The 23775-nt window shown below is 53.0% G+C and overlaps 1 protein-coding gene across 1 annotated transcript in view; it reads left to right on the forward strand.

Annotated features, from left to right (window-relative positions):
- The window catches only part of ADARB2 (adenosine deaminase RNA specific B2 (inactive)), a 409625-nt gene that overhangs the window by 368639 nt on the left and 17211 nt on the right, over positions 1-23775 (forward strand). The window contains exons 7-8 of the mRNA XM_027595682.2: positions 6906-7074; positions 20444-20625. Coding sequence (XP_027451483.1) covers positions 6906-7074; positions 20444-20625 — 351 coding nt within the window. The remainder of the gene's footprint in view (positions 1-6905; positions 7075-20443; positions 20626-23775) is intronic.

The raw sequence follows: 23775 nt of genomic DNA on the forward strand, positions 1-23775 counted from the left end.
CGTCCCCTTGGGGTTGGGGCTTCAACACGGGAGTTTTTGAGGGACACAAACACTCGGTCCATAGCCACACCCTATGGAAAGTAAGTGGCAGAATCAAATCGAGAGTCAAGGGAAGGGCACCCATTAACTACCAGGGGCCTTTCAGGGAGCCGCCCCAGGAGAGAGGGAGGGCTGGGCTGGCCTGGCAGGTGATGGCAGGTGCGTCCGCCCTCAAGGGCCACGCAGGGCATTCCTTCACTGTCATGTAGTCTCAGAAAGAAAAGGAAGGAGAAACAACCTGGAACGGATTCATTTTTCTTGGAGTGTTCATCAGGTTGAAACTACAAGAGCCACCTTCCCATATGAAATTGTGAAATGTGGTCCATTAGACAGCTGTTTAGAACTGTCTTTCCATTTTCGCTCAGAAGACTGGGCATCATGAAGACCCAGCCCAGGAGGCCTCAGGTCTGGGAGGGAAAGTCTGGCAGAACGTTTGGGGCCAGCCCTAATTTACCTCGTTTACCGGCTTCCTCCTGAGGACGGGACGGCTGAGTGAGGGCGGCCCGAGCCCCGCGAGTCCCCAGAGGGGCAGTTCCGGCTCGTTGGGCCCGTGCCTCTGTGCATCCGGCACCCACGGCGGCCTCCCTGGCCCCCGATTCCAACTTGCAGAGCCAGTGGTTTAGAAAAACACACAAACACATCCTCAGATGCACCCTGGGGCTCACTTCCCGACACAGATGTCTCTTATTTCATGGTGCTTTTAAGAAGTGGCAGGTGCTGCTGGGGCAAACAAAATAAAGTGCTTTCCTCCCATTTTTACTGCAGCTATGCCAGGCAAAGTGAGATGCTGCTCCCGGGTTATTTAACCTGCTGTCCCTGGCACCCAGGAGGGGCTCTCGGTGAGTCTGTACTCGGACTCACCTCCAGGAGCACACACCACCTCCCCTTATTCGCCCAGTAAGGGTAAGAACACCACACCGCCCTCTGTGTGGAGGGCCTCCCAGAGAACCTGTGCGTTCTTCACGGGCCCAGGAGGGCTCGGACACTCAGGAATGACTCCCGCTTTAGAGAGAAGGCACTGCCACTGAGGGGGGCTCTGCGTGTCGCGCCCCCCACGGTACAGGTCTTTGCTTTGGAAGGATGGCCCACGGAGGGACTGGGACCTCTGCTCCCCCAGGCAGCACAGGCCTGTGGGCCCATCTGCTACCAGAGGTCAGGGCGTCTGCGTCCTCCATTGGAGAAACCTTGCCTCCCTGCCACAAGCCTGGCTCCATGCTCCTAAATGGAGCTCCCGGAACACAGGCCCAAAGGTCCACAGAGGCAGGTCCACCCCTGCAGCCAGCAGGAGCCCCAGTGCGGGAGCCACGACCTCCCCGGGTCCTGCACACCACCCAGCATGGCCCCTGCGGGGTGCCCATTGTGTCCGCTCATCTGTTCTCAGCCTCCTCCGCTCTGCACAAGCCCGCGTGCGCCACGGCTCTGCTCTCCAACCCCCACACACACAGGGACACCCGTGCGAAGAAGCACACCCCCCACAGGCGTGTGATGTAGCAGATCTGTAGTCAGGCCTCTGACAGACTGCATGCAGCGGAGAAAGGAGATCCCGTGCAGGGGTCTAGACCGTCCCTACAGCCCGCATCACATACCGCAGGGAACCGAATCTGACCTGGCGTTTCTAAGAGCGAACTCCTGACCGCCCACCAGCCACGGAGAGACAGTGGCCATCCCCAGGGACCTCTGGCCCCAGCTGTCCTGGTGCTCGAAAGGCTCCCCGACTTCCCTGAGCCCACACTCCCTACGGCCCGGTCCGTGTCTGAGAGAGCACAGAGCGCAGTGCTGTGAACCGGCCTCACCTCCCTCGGATGCCTGTGGCTCAAGAAATTCTAAATGCCCCGCTTTGTTTCCTCAAAAATATTAATCTAGATAGATCATAGTTCTTCCTCCCTGGAGTCTTTCACAATGAAATCAAAACCAATCGGTCTGAGAAGTTGGGGGGTGTTGCCCATCAGCAGGCGAGCGCTCCCCTGGGCTGTCCCCGAACCTGCCTCCTCTATCAGGATCCGCCAGCAAGTCTCCACAGACGCAGTTTCCTGCTGCCTGCTCTGCCGGAGACTCTGATGTATTCGGGGTACACTGGGCTACTCCTAAAACTTCCCCAGTGATTCTGAGAATCTGACATGTTTCCAGCTACCGGATTCAAAACCCCCCAGACAGTCTCCTGCCCAGATTGGGTGTGTATCTCCTGTCAGGACAGCGGGAGTCTGGTCCAGTGCCTGCAGGGCCAGGCAGGCTCAGGGGGCAGGTGTACAAGGCTATTACTGGGGGGGACGAGCCTGCGCCATGAAGGTCCTTGGTCTTGCTGACCAGGAGCGACCCCGTTCGTTCCGGGAGGCGGACCCACAAGGATGATGCCACGTTCTGAATGGCTCTGGGCAGGCCTGGGCTGGCCCCAGACCGCTCTGAGGGGAACCGCCGTGGAAGAGAGCCCTGACAAGATCCAGGGCACGTCACTGTGGCTGAATAACCACCGTCCTCCTTCTGACTCACCAGCATCCTTAACTCAAATGCCACTTTCGTGGTGTGTCTTTTAAACAACCTGGGAAATTCATTTCTTACTGCCATTTTCCAAGATTTAACAGTGTAGTTAAAATTCTCCCCTCTACCTTCCCCCACATGCCACGAGAAGGAGCATATGATGTTGTAGCTTAGGAGCGTGTGCTAAATGCCTCCTTCGTCCTAGGCCAGCTCCGTTCATTGTGCATTAGGGAAGTTCAAGAGATTAGACCAGAAGCACAAAGCCGGGTCTAAGGCACGCGTCCTGACAGCCCCGTCTTCAGGTCTGCCTACTGAGCCCCTGATGCTGGCACAGGATGCTAAGGTCCATGCGCCACGGGAGCAGGCGTCCAGATGGTCTCCGAGCTCCCACCGCTGCTGCCGCCGCAGCGTCCCACAGGACGCACGGGACAGATGCTGTAGACGTCATTACAGGGAACAGCGGGGCGCATCACAGGTGTTCCCTGCGGGGTGCACACACCTTCTGAAGACGGTCTGGAAATTAAAAGTTTATCTGGCGCTCAGACAGACTGTCTTCCGTTCCGAGGCCTTTCCTCCCATTCCCGGCTCTCCTTCCCTACAGCAATCGCTGCAGCCATGTATCACTCCTCAGACACAGCTGTGCTCCCTCGGTGGACACCAGCAATTGCCGTTTACGTCCACCCCCTTCTGATTCTGTCCTAAAAATAAAATATTCACCTGAACAACCCTGTAAAGCATATGACCACCCTTCCTGTATCTTCACACCCATCTTCAAAGGTCTCAGACTGATAAACACTACAATGATGAGTCTGGGAACATGGAATACTAGCAGATTAGAATATTCTCCTGGATTCAGGAGGATTCATATGCACTCGGCAGATTTCAATGTCTCAGACCCACTGCAGCTTGTGTGGACTCAGTCCCCTGCAGCCTCTGGGTGGACCGGTGTTTGTGCTGCTTCAAGTGCCAACTTTAGCTCCCTCCCACCTCTCACAATTAGGCAAGGAAGAGCCAAGGACATGGGCTCTACCAGATTACCAGCACTCGGAACACCGCCCCCACCGGGACTGATCACGCTGTTCAGGGAGCATGCTAAGGAAGGCAGCCTGAGATGTAGCACCTACAAAAATAAACAAGTTTCAGGAGCGCCTCATGCACCTGGCTCTTCAGGCAAAATTAATCCACCTGAAAACTTTGAGTTAACTCCTACAGACCAGTTGTTAACTCAAGCCAGGACTCCCATGTTGTCATGGCATTAACTGACTGTAGATTCTACTTCATGGAAAGTTAGTTGTGCAGAAGCAGTGGGTAGGAATTTAGAAAAGCCTTACGAGGTAACAGGCAACTTCCAGGTCTGAAAAATGGCATGATAGTTGAAGCACCAGGAGAACAACAAGGATGCCATTATTAATAGACAGAGGGCAGAACGTACCATATTCCCTGTGAAAATATCCCCCACATAGAATGGCAAGTCCCTGACACCGTGGCAAACTGTGGAAACTGAGGTGAATTGGTCCTCCACTCTCCCAGTGCTGAGGTTGATGAGACCAGTAAGACCCCACCTGCACAGTGTAAAAAGTTGGGTCCAAGCAAAGGTTTGTTCAAAGGTTTTTAGTCATATGAACTATTTTATGTTCACTGTGTCATCTTCACCATCACCACAATCATCACCATCATCACCATCACCCTCATCACCAATATCACCATCATCACCACCATCACCATCATCACCATCATCACCATCACCATCATCACCACCATCACCATCACCACCACCACACCATCACGATCATCGCCATCACCCTCATCACCACAATCACCATCATCACCATCATCACCATCATCACCATCACCATCACCCTCATCACACCATCATCATCATCACCATCACCACCATTATCACCATCATCACCATCATCACCACAATCACCATCATCACCACCATCACCACCAACACCATCATCACCATCACCACCATTATCACCATCATCACCATCATCACCACCATCACCATCACCACCATCACCATCATCACCATCACCACCATCATCACCATCATCACCACAATCACCATCATCACCACCATCACCATCACCACCATCACCATCATCACCATCACCACCATTATCACCATCATCACCATCATCACTATCATCACCATCACCATCACCATCACCACAATCACCATCATCACTCTCATCACCACCACGACCATCACCATCACCCTCATCACCACCATCATCATCAACACCATCACCACCACAATCGCCATCATCACCACCATCACCATCACCACCATCACCATCATCACCATCACCATCATTACCATCACCACCACCATCACCATCATCACCACAATCACCATCATCACCACCGTCACCATCATCACCATCACCACCATCATCACCATCTTCACCACCATCACTATCACCATCATCACCACCATCACTATCACCACCATCACCATCATCACCATCATCACCATCATCACCATCACCACCATCACCACCATTATCACCATCACCCTCATCACCATCACCCTCATCACCATCATCACCCTCATCACCACCATCACCATCACCACCAGGATCACCAGCATCACCAGCACCATCAACATCATCATCTTCATCATTATTGTCACCATCGTCCTCATGACCACCATCATCATCACCACCATCGTCATTGTCATCATCTGATTCCTGGTGCCATTCAAAGCTACAGAGATTTGCACTCTCACCATTACCATCATGGAGCACCTCTGGCTGTGCATACCCAGGTTCAGTCTCTCATCTTGGTTCTTCCTTCTATGGATGATTCACAAATCAGTCAAAATTGGATCTCATCAAGCACCTGGTTGGTGAGGATCAAAAAGCACCCTGAACCCTTTTACAAGTTTACTTTCTGCAAGGAGTACAGCAATCTTTCTCCCTAAGACATGGATGTTAGGGACTACGGAAATGTAGTTAAAGAACTTCAGTTCCTAGAAACAAAGAAAATATACTGTCAATTATTGTGAGTCTGTAAAAGAAGGTGCACATATAAATCCACATGTTATTATTTGATGCCTTCAGTAAGGATAAATGAGGCAGAAATCCTATCTCCACAACTTCAAAACTTAAATAGAAACTCTTTAAAGAAAGTAGCTTTAGTATCCATCTACGTCAGCATACGCATGTAAATTTTGGAATCACTATATTAAATATCATTTGTATGCAAAGCACTTAACCATTTCCATATTCCAATATAATCCAGACTTAATGTGCAGAACTCTTTTAAAGAAAGAAAGGATAAAGACAATCTTCCCTTTGTTCACGCTAGTTCTCCAAATAACCGTAGGATGTGGGGTGCGTGCGCACGCGCTGAGGGGGGCTCTGGGAAGGAAAGCAGGAGAATATGGGATGAAGGCATGAGGGGCCCAGAGGGACCAGTTCAAAGGCTGTGTCTCGTTGTTCATCCTATAGACGCTGGTGGGAGCGGACGCCCTGATGACTGTGCATGTCTGACCTCATCCGTCCCCACAGCCTGCGAGGCGGGCACCATTATTAGCCCTAGTTTAGGGTGCAACAACCGTGTCACAGTAGTCGGAGTGACCTTTCCGAGGTTATGGAGCCCGAAAACAATGTAGCCAGGATGAAAATCTCGACTGGGATCTACAGACCCAGCCCTCAGGCCAGACCCCACCCACGGCCCTTCCAGACGGTCCAGGAACTATCTTTAGGCGGCTGAGAGAGGTACAAAGAGCAATATCTCCCAGCGCGTGGAAGGCATGGGACTCACATCTCAGGGTCTGCGAATACGGGGTTTGGAGGGCAGCCACGCTCGCTCACGGGGCTGTCTGTGCAGCCGTGTGTTCTGGCAGCGGCGACAGAGGCCCCGTGACCACGGAGCCTCGGACACTGACTGCAGGGCCCTCCCTGGAGAAGTCAGGGGCCGGTCTAGAGGGGGCGCTCTGGAGCGCAGTCCTGCACCAGCCCCTGCCCTCCGCTGGGGCACTCATCTGGGGAAGCACAGATCACAGAATCCCTCGTCCTCCTGCCGGCTCCCCACCGAGACCCTTCAAGGGGGGGCTTTTGAGGTTCCTTCTGAGATTCTATTATGGCGTGGGGAGGACTTGCACCTGGCTGGCGGCACAGGCGGACATGTTTTTTGGGCAGCACTCCAGGGACTCTCACCCCTCAGATGTGGGGTGCCCCCATCAGACCTCTTCCTGTTCCCTAAAGCCTGACGGGCCTTCTAGGAAACATGTCCGTCTGTGCCGCCAGATCACAGCTGTCCACACGCCGCCGGGGCCCCTGGAGATGTTTCTGGGCACCTGCCCTCCTCCCACACAGCTCCAGGTGGGGACTCACGTGTCTGCACCAGCAGGCTCACGGCCACCTCTTATCTCCTAGTGAACAGCAGGAAGCCCATCGTCAGGAAGCTCCGCGGGCACCTGCGCACAAAGATCGAGTCTGGGGAAGGGACCGTCCCCGTCCGGGGCCCCAGCACAGTACAGACGTGGGACGGCGTCCTGCTGGGTGAGCAGCTCGTCACCATGTCCTGCACGGACAAGATCGCCAGGTAACAGCCCCCTTGCTCGCCTCCGCCCAGGCAGCCTGGCGGGGCTGAGTGAGGGCGGGACAGGGAAGGCGTGTGGGGAGGGACAGGGTAGGCGTGTGGGGAGACTCGTCCTATAGTTCGCGGGCCACACTCTCCACTTCACCAGCTCCACTGAGCACAGGCTGGCTGCTCCTACAGGAGAGCTGGCCTCGGTCACGTCAGGATGTCTGGCACCACCAGCCTGGCCTGCTGGTCCATCAGGAGCCCCCCACTCCTAAGCACCTCCCTGGGGGCCACCCCACTCCTTTGGGCAGCTCTCCAGGGACCCTCACCTCTCAGATGTGGGGTGCCCCCGTCAGACCTCTTCCTGTTCCCTAAAGCCTGACAGGCCTTCTAGGAAACATGTCCGCCTGTGCCGCCAGCCGGGTGCAAGTCCTCCCCACACCATAAGAGAATCTCTTCTTAGAGGGAACCTCAAAAGCCCCCCTTGAAGGGTCTCAGTGGGGAGCCGGCAGGAGGACGAGGGATTTGCAAAAAGGCATGCGGGTGCCCCTCAAAGGCACCTTCTCTTCAGGGACAGGCCCCCTTGCTCGCGACCCCACCACCACCCCGTTCCCCTGCTCCCCCAGATGCACCAGCCCCACTGGGGAGCATTCCTGTCACTTAGGTCTGGAAACCGTCCAGGGCCCCTGGTGAGCAGGGGTTTGCCCCAACACAGCCGTACATGGCTCCAAACCCACCCTGAGGGCGATAATAATAATATGCTGGCCGTGGAAAGCCTTGTTGAGAGTGAGTCAGAATGTCTTCTGGACCCTCGAATACACGTATTAATCTGTAATCTATAAACTAAAACCCCCACCCCACCCCTACTTCCAGCCACATTGCTGCCCCCAAGATCCTTGGTCTGGAGGGGCTTGGGGTTGGAACTCGCCAGAGATGAGGGGGCAGGAGGCGAGGTTACGGCGGGAGGGACGCTGAGGCTCAAGCGGGGAGTCAGAGTCCGTCCGGGGGATGGACCTGGAGGCCAGGCGGGGTGCGGAGGGCAGGGTGTCCCCACGGGGCCAGGTAAGGTGCACCCTCCCAGGCGTGGTTCCCGGGCATGTGGACTCCCATGAGGCGGGACTGTCTGCCCATTTACTGTGCAAACGGCACCTCCCCTGCCCCACAGGTGTTTGCTGCCCGGCCTCGCTCACTAGCAAGATGCAGCGTTCTCCCCGGGAGGCCGAGCGCAGGGCCATCAGGGGCAGGAAGGGTGAGGCCAGGCAGAGTGAGGGGAGGCTTGGGGCCCCAGGCCACCGCAGGTCCCACACACGGGGTCCCTGCCTCCTCAGGCTTGTCGGGCTCAGGGGCAAACCGAGTGCTCCCGGGGACTCGGCAAACGGCTGCAGGAGCATTGGGGCTATTCACTTCCCTGGCTCTGGCTGCCCAGGCCAGCAGCGGCAACAGGCGGGCCTAATGACGGTAACTCAAAGCACTGATTTCTGCGTCAAAGGGAAAGGCCTGGACTCGTGAAGCAGCTCATCTTTCAGAAGAAGATGCATCCCTCCTTTTTAATATTCTCATCTATTCACAAAGCAGGAAAAAAAGGGGCAATTTTCACCTAAGGGAGATTCTCTTGATGCCTGAAGATCACACTGGGTTTCTAAATTAACTCTGAGTCCCTACAAAAATGAAGTGAATTCATGCTGTAGCACTGAGATTTCATTGTCTATGGGACCTTACATGTCAACAGACAGCAAATTAAACGAGATACGGACCCCACGCGACGCTTGTTGTGGGCAGGTGTGCGCCAAAGTCAGTCACAAAATCTGGAGGAACAAAAGCCCACCTTGCGTCTCTCCAGGTTTTTCAAATGGTATCCTGGTTGAGAACGATTCTAGACAGGCTTTGAGGAAGACGGGGCATGTGTGGGGACCGCCCTGGCCGGGCTGGAAGGACACCTCTCTCTCCCTGAACTGACCGGGGAGGTAAAGGACTCCAGCCGCACGGGCAGCCTCTCTCCATGCGCCGAGCGCTGGTCCCCACGTCCGGTGGCGGGGCCCCCGAGGGCCACGCAGGGCCACCCTCATTCACTCCTCCAAGCCCTCTCCCCGCTTCCTCCTGCCCCCGTCCCCGTCTCCTCTCTGAGCACAGAGATGTGGGAGTTACGTCCTCCTTCCAGGAGCCGGGAGGTGCTGGAGGACCGCCTCGGCTCCCCAGTCCCTGCAAGGCTGCTGGAGCCAGCTCAGCCACGAGAGCCCACTGTCGTCAGGCAATTCTGAGAGCAGACTGCTAAACGCAGTTGTTATTTAGAGTCAAATAACATACACTAAATAAGTTATATTAAAAATAAAGGCAAGAAAGACTCAAAACCCACCACTCCCTGACTATTGTACTATTATGTTTGGTCTTGTGTCGTATGCGAGAGGATGCACAAGATGCTGAGCTACTGCAGGCCCGGCCCCAAATCTGCACTCAGGGCCCTCACGCCAGCCACGCGAAACTGGCCGCAGGGATGCTGTTTACAGCATGGAAATTGGCCGATGCTACAAATCCATGCCTTCGTACTGGCACACGTCAGAGTCCCACGGGTCAAGTCCCCAAGACTAGAAGTAACGTGTGTGTCGTCTCGCTCGGGACGAAGTGAGTCCACGAGGGCAGGAGCCCAACAGGCGCGTGTGTGGAGGCGGGAGGCGTGCAGACAGGGCCGCCCCCCACGCTGCCCCTCGTGGCGGTGTCCCACCCTCTCCCCGTCCCACCACGACAGGGACAGCCGCCTCGCATCCGCCCCGCCGCGCCCCTCGCCTTCCTCTGAGCCTCCAGCCTCACCTCCCTCCTGTTCCCGCATCTGCCCAAAACCGACCACGTGGTCATCACACGGCTGGTCCTCCTCACCTTACAAGGGAAACCCCTGCACCCAGCATCCCTCCACCGGTGCTTACATGCTTCCTTTCTAACCCAGATTCCCCGGGGTAACTATGTGCGCTCACCCCCGGCCACCGCCAAGGGCATCTGGCTTCCGCCCGCCCCGCTTGGGCAAGCTCATCCCCACGGAGGCCGACACGTCACCGGTGGGTCCCGTGGGGCTGCCCACTCTTCCTGCTCACCCTGTCTGCCCCCCCCACCTGGGGCACTGCATCACAGGGGTGCTCGCAGGACAAACAGGCAGAGAGGTGGGCAGGTGGACGGAGGCACCCCGGCATCTGTGCGGGGACGTTTGTGAAGCAGACGGGGAGCATGTAATGGGTGCCGGCAGGGGCTGCTGAGGACAGTTGTTAGTGAATAACCAGAAACTCACGGCAGTCACTGCAGGAAAAAGGCAGGGAAGACACGGGGCCGTCCTGGACTCACCGACCATCCCCCTGATGAGATGCCACATGCTCAGCTTCTGTGCCCCCCACACGGCACACACAGGTGCATCCCATCAGCGAGCAGGAAATGCTGAGCGAACGGAACCTGCTCTGCGGCCATGGCGTCACACGTGAGGGGCACAGCACAGGGGCCCCAGTGGGACCCAGAAACTGAAGGCCTGCCTCCTTCCAACAACCCGCAGAGACAGCTTGGCAGACCCAGGGATGCAGCCTCTGCCAGGCCCTCACTCTGCCCTCGGCTGCCAAAGCTAAGGCCTATCTGTGCCGCCTGTAAACCGTAGGGAGGCGTCCGAGCCAACTCTCACTATGGACTCTCTTCCCGAGGGACCACCCAAGGGTCTTACCCCAGATACTGCTAGGACCCACAAACCACGTCCACGTGAACTTTCTCTATGAACAGATGCAATTTTATTTGAGCAGCTGACCTCACCACCTAGCGCATGTGACTTTTATGTATTTAGATGAAAATAAATGAATAAACTTGTATCTTTAATTAAGGTAGAGGAAGCGCATCCATGAGACATATTTGTACTTCTCTTTGCAAATCCCCCTCGATATCCGTGAATAATGAAGGGGAGCAGGCTCTATCCAAAGATCTGAACAATCAACACAGCTCCATTATTTCCCTCCCAGAGATCAAAAGCAATACAGAGGTGTCACTGTTTGGATCAAGGACACCCACGCAATATAAATTAGAGCCCCACAGATGTTCTCAGTACGATTCCATGAATAACAATTGGTATCATTTTACGTCAGTGGTGAGATGGTGTAAAGACAGGTTTCCAGCAAAACATGTTACAGAAAGCTTGAAATTTTTACAGTGGTTTAAAATGAGCCGTAAAACATCATGAACAGCCTTCCTGGATTCCAGCCATTGGATAACTCCTCACATTTCCTTCGTATCCCTCCAGTTCCTCTTCCCAGCCCCCCGGCCTCAGCGTCTGGCATCCCCGCGGCCCCAAGGCAGCAGTGGGCCCGTCTGTGGGGAGCAGGGAGCCAGGCGACAGACTGCGGCAGTCAGGGATGCCCGCTGAAGACAAGCGCCTCACTACAAAGAAGGTCAAGCCCTCCAACGGCCGGTGGTACCGTGTCTTGCGGGAGAGCGTCTGTCTCTCTGGGAACCGCGAGACGAACGCAGTGCTCTCGTCACAAGCGAAGCTCGGCCCTCATGCAGAGGCGGGAGATGCTCGAGCACTCTGCTCTCTTGCCACAGGGCACTCTCCTCCCCCAGGAGGACGATTCAGGGCTGTCACCCAGCCTGGTCCCCCACCCACCTGAAACACCATCTCGGCGGCCCCCTCTGGGATCCGAGGCTTTGTGACAGGTGGACGTGCTCAGCGTGTGAGGGCGGGACCCTGCCACGCATCACCTTGAGATGGCCCACCTGTCTCTGCACAAATTATGGGCACGCCCTGGGCCCTCTCCAAGATTCCGGAACACACTGCTGGGCTTGGCAGATGCCCACTGACGTGACACTCACATAGCCACTCTGAGACATGAAGGGGCATTCAGCGGGCACCCAGAAGCAACGGACCTAAGTCCAGCCATGTGACAGGACAACAGACTTGGGAGCACGGGAGGCTCTCCACCAGCACCTGTCGGTGGCCCTGCTCTGCAGAGAAGAGAACGGGAGAGGGAGGCCTGGCCAGCAGGTGCCTGTACCCGACAGGAGGACTGTGAGGCCCCTCCGCCCACAGTCAGGAGGGTAACTGCAGGGTGGCACCGGGCACACTTGGAGAGTGAGCAGAAACCGCACAGGCTGGGTGGCTGGCTAGGCCAGACCCAGGACACAGAGAGCATGGACAGAGGCCCCAGTTACAGAGGCAGACCTGGTTTCCTAAGTAAGTCAAGGGGACTGTCCAAGGTAAACCGGCAGCTTGGCGACGTCACTGTCATTAAACTCCTGTCAAAGATGTGGGACCTGCGGCTTGAGAAGCCTATGCTCTGGGAGGCACGCTGCCCGACTTAGCCCAGCTATCCAAGTCAGCATCCTTGAAGGCTTCGTTCAGAACGCGGGTGGCTCCCTCCACTGCCTGACCAAGGTCACGCACGGCTCCGTTTGGAAGCAGCGCCTGGGGCGTCCTGGGCAGCGGGAGGTCAGAGGTGCCCAAAGCCGGGAAGCCAAACAGAGCATCCTGCATCACAGCGAACTCTTCGCTGCCTGTGGATGGGGAAAGACACCCCAGAGCCTCGGAGTGGGGACACACGGGCTAAATTTTTTCTCCCTAAAAATAATTTTGACATTAAACTTAGCACAAAACAAAATCTGGTCTCTTTTGTTAGGAACAGAGTCCTCAGTCACCAGGAAAATTCTTGGATCATCAAAGTCTTTTGAAAAAGTGAAGTCACTTCTCTGTAGATTCTGCAGAAATCTGTCTTGAAGATAAAAGCCAGTCCTGGTGGCCCAGTCGGGGAGAGTCAGTCCCTTGTGGGTGAACTGGTCTCGCACCAAAAACCAAACCAAACCGCGAGGTTCCCCACGGTGGGCAACCCGGGATGCCCCAATGCTGTGGGTCTGCTGCCTCCAGACGCAGGCAGCAATTGAGCAAGAATCAAGAGACCACCCAGTCCCGCCCCTCCCGCCGAAGAAGAGCTCAGGGAGTGCAGTCGTGCGGATGGGGGCTCCCCCATTACTGCAGGATACGAGATATGGGGAAAAGGTGGAAAGCAGAAAAGAAACAACTAGAGATACCCCAGCAGTGACAGACAACAGCGGCCGGCCACCGTCTGCTCCTCCAGTACTCAGACCTCACTGGGCGGCGGCGCGCTTGCAATCCCTACGGCACGCGGTGCGCAGAGCCTTCAGGGCCCGTGGAGCTCAGGTCTTAGAGCGATCCATCGGCACAGTCCCCTGCTGCTGGGCATCCAGGATGTTCCCACCTGAGAGCTACTGTGAATGATGGACCCCATGATGTCCTCACACAAAAGCTCTGTACCCGGATGTGCTCTCCTACGTGGGCCACAGAGCCTACCCATGGTAGAGGGTAAATGAGACAGGGTGGGATCTCCCGATGGGCCACAGCAGATGCACCGGGCCCCCAAAACGGTATGTCCATGTCCTCACAGCCAGAACCTGCAAAAGTGCGCTTACGTGTGGGCACTCAGCTAAGCACGAAGGAGGATTCCAGTTGGCTCCGAATGCAGCCACGTGTACCCTTGTAAGAGGCGGGGGGACAAGGAGGTGATGTGTCTACACGAGGAACACCAGGGAAGGCCGGCCAGCAGCCACCTGAAGATCAGAGAGAGGCCTGGTCCAGCTTCCCCAGAGCCTCCGGACAAAGCACAGTCCTGCCCACACCTTGACCTCAAACTCTGGTCTCCGGGACCTTGAGAAAATTCGTGACTATTATTTCAAGCCCCCGGTTTGTGGTGTGTGCCGTCGTGGCCCCAGGAGACCAGTACAACCAGGTAAGAGGTGGTGCTCCCTTAGCCCAACTTGTGTGGTCTTTGGAAAATTACGGAACCAGATAAAGTCATAGTAAAATCAATCCCCACAACGCAACCACCAATATCCCCCTGGTGAAGACTGAGCGTCAGGACAGAGACAGAGACATTTCATGGCATCCGTGACAGTCAACCTTCAGCACCACAAACTGAGTGCTCCAAAGAGCACTCCGATTTCTCTTCAGAAAGATGAAACAGAGCAGATGCACCACTGCGTGAGACAAGGAGAGGCTGGCCGCTAACAGCACTGTCCCGGCCCACTTTCCTGAATGCGGGGTCTGCTTTTCCCCCTGTGGGACGCCCGTCCCCACGCTCTCCCACGGGTGAACGCAGTCTCCTGGAAGGAGGGGAAACCAAAGCAGTGTTCTCTGCCTTTGCTTCTAAGAATCAAATTTGAGGGGCACATAAAAATATAAATCTTCGGGAACTAATGTTCCTTTAGATATGGTTTCTAATTTTAAGTACCTGAGCTTGATTATTGATCGCAATGTGTCTTTAAATGAACAGATTAAAACTTTCTCCATAAAAATGAACTGTAAAAAATTATAGCTCTTCTCCGGAGAGTAAGGCACTGTCTGACTTCTAAACTTGGAAGTCTGGTGGGCCCCACAGGAGATGATACCTTGGTCCACGGAAAGCAAAGGAGTCGGTGAAGTGGCCACGTGAGGTAAGGCCACAGACATCTCATGAACGGTACGGTGTCGGCCGAACATGTTGGGGGTCCGATGATGGGACCAAGGGGAAGGAGACCGTGTCTGGGGACTTGAGAAGAGATGGTCTGGAGTGCAGGTCTGGGCAGAAAGAGCCCGTGGGTCACACACAGCGGCCGGAGCTTTACCTTATGGTTTCCATCTTCACCAAAGGGATGAAAGGCATTCCCCAGAGTAACTTTGTGTGATGTTTGTCCCCCAGGAACCAAGAGGCCAAATGCAGCCCCTCTTGGGAGAGCCATGGGGCCGAGAGCTCTGAGAGTCAGCCAGAGCCCGGAGCTGGCAATGGGGGGACTTCCACTGGAAACCCCACGCACCCTAGAAATGGCAGCCCCCACGTGCAGGATACAGACCGTTACACTGTAACAGTCTGTCAGGGGCAGATGCAACCAGAAATGTCGGGCCAAGAGAGGGCACTTCCCAGGTAGGCTTCGGAGAACAGAGATGAGACAGTGTGTTAAGCGGAAGTAATTTCTTTCAGCTGAAAATAACCAGGAGCGGCAGGACATCGTCCTGACCCCAACCCAACTGCCAGGGCACCTGTGCCCCCAGCTTCTACAGTCACTGCCGACGTCCAGGGGACTCTGATCGCCATGACATACACGGACGTCCCGAGGAGTTACCAGTAGCCAAAGGTCACCTCAGAGAAGGCAGTGGACTCCACGAGTCGTCCACTGTATGTAACAACTGTCCCAAAATGTAGTGGCCTGAAACAAACCACGTGTTCTGCGTGCACACCTTCTGTGTGTGCGGGCTTGATCAGGAGTCTCATTTAAGCTCCGCACGGCGCCCGCTCAGGCAGCCCCTGGGGCCCGGGGCCACTTTCTGGACGGCACGCTCACACGGCTGGCCAGTTGGGTGTCGACTGTCAGCTAGGAGCTCAGCCAAGCCGTGCGCTGAGGCCAGGTTTCCCTTCATGGACTGATTGGCTGGGATCCCAAACGAGGTGGCAGCATGCGCGAGGGCAGAGGGACAGCACACGTGGTTTCCACGGCAGTGGTGAGCACCCCACCTCGACTGCCCCACGGCCTCTGAGGCGAGTGAGCAGAGGGGGCCCGCAGGAGAGCAGTCGGGGGAGTGAGCGGTGCGGACGAGGAAGGTGACCGCGCCCCCCGTGGTCAGGCAGGCTGCGGGCGGTCATAGCCACACTCTTCTGCAAACAGACCGTAATTTATTTAACCAAAACCTAGTAAGAGGCCATTAGATGATTTCAGGCCTTTCATTTTGTTTTGCTCGCTTTGTAACAGCAAACAATCCTCTAGTGACTCTGCTTGTACATATATCCCGCCATTTGACTGAGAGTCTATCTTTCAGATCTCACTCAGTAAAATTACTGAGTAAAAGGGTTAATGGTCTGGTCCTTCTCTTTTGTTTGGAGGGGCCCCATCAGCAGACTGGAAATGGGATGGGCCATTTGTGCGGGAATGTCTCTGACTTGGCATGATTACCCGTCTTGGTCACAAGGTGGGAGAAGAAGGTCTGAGACTGGAGACAGGCGAGGCTATACAGGGGGAGGTGTCAACCCCCAGACCGGTAGGAGATAAAATCCTCTCCTGCAGACCTTTGAAATGACTGCAGAAGCAGATACTACTATTATGACCACACACTCAGCACGGAGACCCACCGTTCTAAGTTGAGCAGCATGAGAATCACCTGGATGTCTTGTTGAAACGCCCTCTGCCAGCCCTGAGTTTCTGACTCAGTAGGTCTGAGGTGGGGCCCAGACTGTGCATCTCTATCAAGTCCCAGGTGATGCAGATACAGCTGGTCCGGGCACCACACTTTGAGGACCACTGCTGTAGACTGTTGTCCAGGGTAGCAGCAAAGTGGTCAAAGGGAATGCAGCTAACTGGTGTCAGGATTGGGATTTGACTTGAGTTTCTGACTCCAAAATCTGTGCCGACTGCCTTACGGCAGAAGGTTCTCACCCTGGCTCACATCGGAATCACTTGCGGCATTGGAAAGGTGGATACCAGGCTGCACCCTGGACCCATGACATCAGAGTCTGGGGTACCTGGCACCAAAAGATTCTCAGAGCCCCCCACATGAGCCCAGTGTGCACCAAAGCTGGAAACCACTCCTAGGCTGCAACGCTGGAGTCATTCCGGCAGGATGGGGAACACTGGTTCTCTATCAGGCTTCCTGCCCCCCAGTTTGGACTTCACAGATGGAGCAGTCTGGGGATTTATCCCAGTTGGGTATGGCTATACTTTCAGATAATGGGCAAATTTTCCTACAGATGAAGAAAAAAGTGAAGTAAGTATGTATCCCCACCCACTTTATGGAGATGTAACTGACATAGAGTATTATGTAAGTTTGTGTAGAAAGTGTTGCTGATACATTTACATATTGCAACATGATTACCACCGAAGCTTTAGCTAACACCACCAGCAGGTCACATAGTTACCATTTCTTTTTTGTGGTGAGAACCTTCAAGATCTACTCCTAGCAATTTCCAAGTATATAATACAGTATTATTAAATATAGTCTCCATGCTATAATTTGATACCCAAACTAATCTTTCTTATAATTGAAAATTCGTATGCTTTAGCCAACATCTCCCTAGTTCCCCCACGCCCTTCAGCCCCTGGTAACCACCACTCTACTCTGTTTCTATGAGTTCAGCTTTCCTATATTTCACTTAGAAGTGAGATCATACAGTATTTGTCTCTGTCTGACTTATTTCACTTAGGATAATACCTTCAAGATTCATCCAAGTTATCACCTGGAATCAGGTCTTACATTCAAGTCTTTAATCCATTTCAAGTTTATTTTTGTGTATGGTGTGAGAAAGAGGTCCAGTTTCATTCTTCTGCATGTGGCTGTCCAGTTTTCCCAACACCATTTGTTGAAGAGACTATCCTTACCCCACTGTATATTCTTAGATCCGTTGTTGTACATTAATTGACCATATAAGCACGGGTTTATTTCTGGGCTCTAGTCTGTTCCATTGATCTAGTGTCTGTTTCTATGCCAACTAAGTATATATTTTGATGGCACTTGAAGACTGTACCATAGACTTCACTGTAATTTAGGAGAGTTACATCACCCTGAAGGGCCACATCAAGGTGGCAAAAACAATAGACAAGAATCCCAACTGTCCAAAACATAATGGAAATCGCTGTCCCTGTCTTATGTGCCAGGGGCACACTGGTAGTGGCCATCTGAGCTAGGGCTCACCCCGTGACTATTTCTGCTCATCCTGAGAGGCCAAGATTCAAACTGAGCAAGGAGATTGCATCTCTTGGTTAAAGAAAGGCAGCTTTTCTCCAAGATTTCTCCTCTACGTATCTTTGGTATTTCTGTGATTGACAAACAGACAGAAATATATTTATTAAGGGATTATCTATATTGAAAACCAGACATGGGATTTTTTTTTTCCTCTGTCAACATTGCAGAAATATCAGCTGTTTGAACAAAAGGAGAGAGGTATTTTCATTCAATCCTGAACACTGAAAATTCCCCAGTTTATATTCAGGAAGACATTTGGTTTTATTGATCATGTTAGCTGAATAAGTTTAAACTCCTATAGCCAGACAAGGAGAAGGTTGATTTTCTCTTTATTATAAAGGTTATTAAGAGGAAGCCAGATATAGAAGTTATTTGTTTTTAGACAATCCCACAGAATCAGAACCACTCAAATACATTCCAGAAGTTTTGTTCAAAGCCAACACCTGAATGGCCTAAAGAACAGTGCTGTCTCTTCTAGGAATACTAATTTTATTGTTCAAGACTTGGCATACTTCGGGCGAGTGCTTTGTTATCGATGGCGGAAATGTCCATTTCTCTGCTTTTAAAAAGTCACACTTCACTAATGGTCAGAGATAGAACAGATGCACCTGGGCTGCCTGCATCGCAGAGCCCTTGGCCACTGATGGTAACTTAGCATCGTCCCTGCAGACTGACTGTGTCAGTGACTTTCGCTGCAAGAGCACCTGTGTTCATCCACACATGCAAACACAAGGAAGCCCGCACGTGCGCCAGGAATCAAGTGTGCACTTAAAAACCAATACCAAACACTTTCATAGCGAAAGAGACTTACCGCTAACTTGCTCTTTCTCTTTTTCTTGGTGTAATTTCCCAGTTTCTTCAAATCCAACAAGGAGGTATCCAAAATACTAGAGGAAGTGACTTTGTTGGGTTTTTCCTCACTTTTTAGTGCTGCCTGGAAATACTGGTCTCATATTTAAGGGAAGGAACCCAATCCCTCAATCACCACTCAAAAACATCGGCGTTCCTTCCACAAAAAGCTCACATACCAAAAAAGTCCTCTCCGGGATTTTGTTGAAATTCTGTACTTCATCATCGAGAAGTGAGGGACAGGCAGCCTCCTGAGCGCCCCAGTCGGCCTGTCAGCTGATACCGTCGGGTACGAGTGAAAGTCTGGGTGGGGCGTATCACCAAGTGACAGGTCCCTACAACCAGTGAGAAGTTCTTGTGTTGCTTTCAGCAAGTCCACTCCTTCAAAACTTTTTGACATTTACTTTGGTAAAATCAAATATATATATACATATAAATCTCCAAAGGACAGCAGTTTCAGTCCTTTCTGAAAGAAATGATGTGACTTACAGAAATGACCGTAATTATTTTTTAAGTGAAGTTATGCAAATCTGATAGACTAAAGTAAATGTTTCATAAAACCAATGACTGTTTAAATTGTAGGACTAAATTGTTTGTATATAAATATTACCTTTTATATTCCATTTGAGTTTTATGTAGATGAACACATTACTTTAATGACCTGCGTTTGTGGAGAGAGTGGAGACTCGCTCTCTCGATTCTCGCCCGCCAGATGGTTGCCTTTTCTTGCATGAGATTAAAACATGTCTCCCATTCACCGCAATGCTTCTGAGGCAAATTAATATCGCCAGCTAAATTGCTTGTGTTTTCGGAATAAAATTTAAAGAGAACTTTTTAAAGCAATTGGTGTTGCAGGTTCCCAGAGCAGATTGCTCTCCAGGTAGGGCATGCTGGTTTTAAACATTCAGTAATTAATGGAAAGGATTCTGTGTTAATTGACTGCTTCAGGAAAGGGAAATATGATTCCTTATTAATCATGAAAAGAAATGTACGGCATGGAAGCACCACAATGATTGCCCTAACAGTGGAGAAACGTTAATTAATGAAAAGAACAATGATGTAGGAAATTAGCTGCATAATGTTCGCTGCTGATGGAGGCTGGGTTTTTAAACACGTTATTTACAGTGGGGGGGAAACCACGAAATGTTGCCTCAAACAGATGCATGTAACCTTGTACCACCCAAGTTTAGGGGGAAAAACAATCTTAAAATGCTGCTGTCATCTTTGCTTGCAGAAGCAAAAACACTTGCCCAGGGCTCTATTTCTTTCAGAGAAGGACGGCCTTGTCCTTCATGTCGGATCTGGGTTTCTAAAATCAAAATCTTCCTGGGAGCAAAACAGGGTCACTTATTAATGTCATTTAATGACACAGCAGGTCATTCTGACTGCTGAGGACAAAAGAAGAAGAAAGTATTCTTCCCCAAAGTGAAATAAACTCCATCTCTGATATTTCCCAGCTAACATAAAGGAAAATTCAGATTCGCTTTGGGGACAGAGTGCCTTTTTTTTTTTTTTTTTTTAATTTCAAGTCCCTGCGAGAATATATAGCTTCCACTCCATCTAAAAAGTCATCTTCCAGAAAAGGAAATGCAGGGCCCCCCATCAGCAGCGTGCACGGCAGTTAGGGGCTCAGAACCGGAGCTGCCCGAGCTGGCGGCCTCTCTGCTGGGTCGGGCGGCACAGGCATGGGGCAGGAAGGCAGGCACGGGGGCTGCGCACAGCCCGCCCCCAGGTGGGTGGGGAGGGAGGCCGCTCGGGGGGCCCACCCACACAGGTGAGCCCCGCACTGACCCCCTCTCCTTGCAGGTGGAACGTGCTGGGACTGCAGGGTGCACTGCTCTGCCACTTCATTGAGCCTGTGTACCTGCACAGCATCATCGTGGGCAGTCTGCACCACACCGGCCACCTCTCCCGGGTCATGAGCCTCCGGACCGAGGACATCGGCCAGCTGCCAGCCTCGTACCGACACAACCAGCCCCTCCTCAGCGGTAAGAACACTCCGTCCCCATAGACACGCGGCCAGTGCCCTCCCATCGGCCGCCCCATGCGTCCTGACTCCGGCAGATCTTACCCATGTTGGCCGCTGGCTTAAATATTTACGATTTAGCGAGCAAAATTACAATAACAGAAAACTTTAAAAGAGAGGAAGGTTACCGTGCATCCTGAATGTAGGAATGGGCAGCATTCTGAGGTGGACCTGAACAGGACACAGCACACAACCGAGTCACACTGAGCTGACTGAGGGGACCATCCCAGGCGGGCCCAAAAGGACGCCATACCTGTCCCGCTCTGCTCTGCGGGCGGCGCCTCTGACGGAAGGCAGCTGGGTCGGAAGCAGTAACACGGAGGGTGGACAGTGCCGGCCCACAGGCTGCCCTGAGTGCTTGCAGGACACTCGGGGTCTCTGTGCCCCCCTCGCACAAGGCCTTCAGAAGCACATCTCAGAGGCAACAAGGCAATCCAGCAAGCACTGAGCATCTCCCCTACTTCCCACGCTGCCTGTGTCCGTAGCACCAGACCTCCGGAGCCCCCGTGTCCCCATGGCAAAATGGGCACGGCCAAGCCCTAGGCTGCCCGGCACACAGCCGGTTGTAAGGATCAAGCGTCACATGGCCATGAAGCACTCTGGAATCCATCACACTCTGTATACTGGGAAGGATCGAGTCCTGATCTGGGCATTTTGGAGGGGAATGCCTCTGGTGACCACTGGTGTCCACATCACAGACCCTTTCCTGGTTCCTGAGAATGAGCTTCACCAGAGGCCTGGAGGAAACAGCGCGTGCAGAGGGGGACTCCCATGCTTGGGCAGGACAGCATCCTGAAGGGACTGCCGGAGGCCACCCCGCAACCCCAGGCAGATGTCTTCAGGAAGCGGGAATAGCTCTCCTGGGAAGGAGCAGGGCTGGCTGGCTTCAGTCTTGGGCCATATCACCTGAGAGAGAAATAAGAAAATAAAGGAGGTGTTCAGTGTTGTGGCTCAGACTCGGGCCTAAGATTTATTCCCAGGATTCTCAAATTGTTCTAAATTATAAAATCAGGGTGATAATAGTGCCCCATGGGGGTGGGAGTGAGAACAACGGAGCAAGTGTTGAAGAAGACACCTCCACATCTATTCCCTTTGTCTCTGAGACTCACCGACTCTCTGCTGCTCTGGGAACAACCTGTGGGCTCGGGGATGGCACAGGACCCTCCCCAGCTGGGCTGGCTGACCACCCAGGTCCCCACTTTATTACACCGCAGGCCTTCCTTTATATGTGAGAGCCTGTGCCCAAGATCCTAGACCACGTGCCGACACCTCTCTGCTGCCATGGGAGTATGCATGGCCCTCAGGCAGCAGGTCCGAGATCAACTGTGTCAGCCTGTGTCACCCGTCCTCACATCCCTGGGACCATGTTAGAGTCCAGGGGCTTCGTGTGTCCAGTGAGGGGACTTAGGGTCAAAGTCAGCGCACCTCAGTGAGGCCATTGGAGACAAGGTCACAGATTCTGTCCAGAAACACCAAACAGCACCATCTTTTAGAATTTCACTTGCGCTACCGTCCCCAGGCCTGCTCGGTAGTGGAAGGGGTCAGTTCTTCGCCAACGTCCCAGGGGCTAAGAAAACAACATCAGCAAGGCAGGATTTCCTCACCACCATCCTTGCTCAAAAGGCTGCCTTTGGATGCAGCCCACCGCCGGGCCCAGCGTTGCAGGGTCCCTGGCCCCGAACCACAACCGACCCTTGGCGATGGTTGGCCTGCAGGTGGTCATGCTGGGCGGCGAGCACCCAAGGGGCCTGGTCTGCATGGCGCAGGGAGGACACAGCACCCAACCTCTTGCTGAGAGTGACTATGTCAGCCACAGAAGGGAAGGTCCTTCTCAGCGTCACGAAGATGGCGTCCCACCAACCAACAATCTCCATGTTACAGATGTGGGAACAGACTCCTCGAAACTACGGACGTGGGGCAAGGATTTGAACTCAGCTCGATGACAGAGCTAAGCCCTTTCAACACCCCACACTGCATCCCATGGCCTGTAGCACCATTTAACAGATGTCCATATTTTTAATCCCATAAAGATTAATAATGCAAAACAAGACTAGCCGAAGAGGTGATAGAATCTAACTCATGATGGATGGTGTAGGAGAGGCAAACCGACCCAGTGGGGCCAGCCGGGGACACTCACTGCCAGCTCACCAAGGGCACAGGAGAGGCGCAAACATTTGCCTCAAATTCAGTCTATAAAATTACATTTATTTATTAAACAGTTGGTAATTTTAGGAATTCTGATAAAATATCACTTTGGCTCAATTTCAAGCTCTTTCATTTTTCCTTTTTTTCTCAAAATGACAAAGAATACCTTTTTTAAGATTTTATTTATTTATTTATTTATTGGACACACAGAGAGAGAGAGAGAGAGCACAAGCAGGGGGAGAGGCAGAGGGAGAAGCAGACTCCCCGCTGAGCAGGGAGCCTGATGCGGGACTCCATCCCAGGACCGAGATCATGACCTGGGTCAAAGGCAGACACTTCACCAACTGAGCCACCCAAGCGTCCCAAGAACACTTACTTCTTACAGCTGAACAGCCGGCACAGCTCTGGAGCAGACCCCAAAGTCCTAGAACTACTGGTTTGGTGCTAAATCAAATGTTCCCAACTCAGGTGCCCCACAAACCTCACGGAGGTTCTTCAGTCTCTACATTAAACTTACGAGAATTCTCATCTGTTCTCACCTTTCCCATGAGGGGCCTGGTTTTCATCCAGCCTTTGGGTGCCACGCAGAATAGCCATCCATTCTTGCAAAGCTTTTTAAAAATTTTATGTTCAATTGGGAACATGTAAACACAGATAAAAACAGGAATTTTGAATTATAAGTGTAAAAGCAGTGAATTAAAAAAAACTCAATTAGAGAAATTCAGAACACCTGAAATCATCGAGTGGCGCACCTGATGGCAAAGTGCCTGAGACTCCCAAGCGAACGCCCACCCTGGGTGGCACACACCCCTACTTACAACCAGGACAAAGTGACTAGACATTTCAGTCCATACTGACAGCTCATGTTATAGTGCAGAGATACAATAAGCCTAAACCGTGGCATCGTACCGGCACACGCTTAGCTGCAAGAACTGCTCTGCTTTTGATGGATATTTAAAAGCCAATC

Source organism: Zalophus californianus, chromosome 9 (genome assembly GCF_009762305.2).
Source record: "Zalophus californianus isolate mZalCal1 chromosome 9, mZalCal1.pri.v2, whole genome shotgun sequence".
NCBI lineage: Eukaryota > Metazoa > Chordata > Mammalia > Carnivora > Otariidae > Zalophus > Zalophus californianus.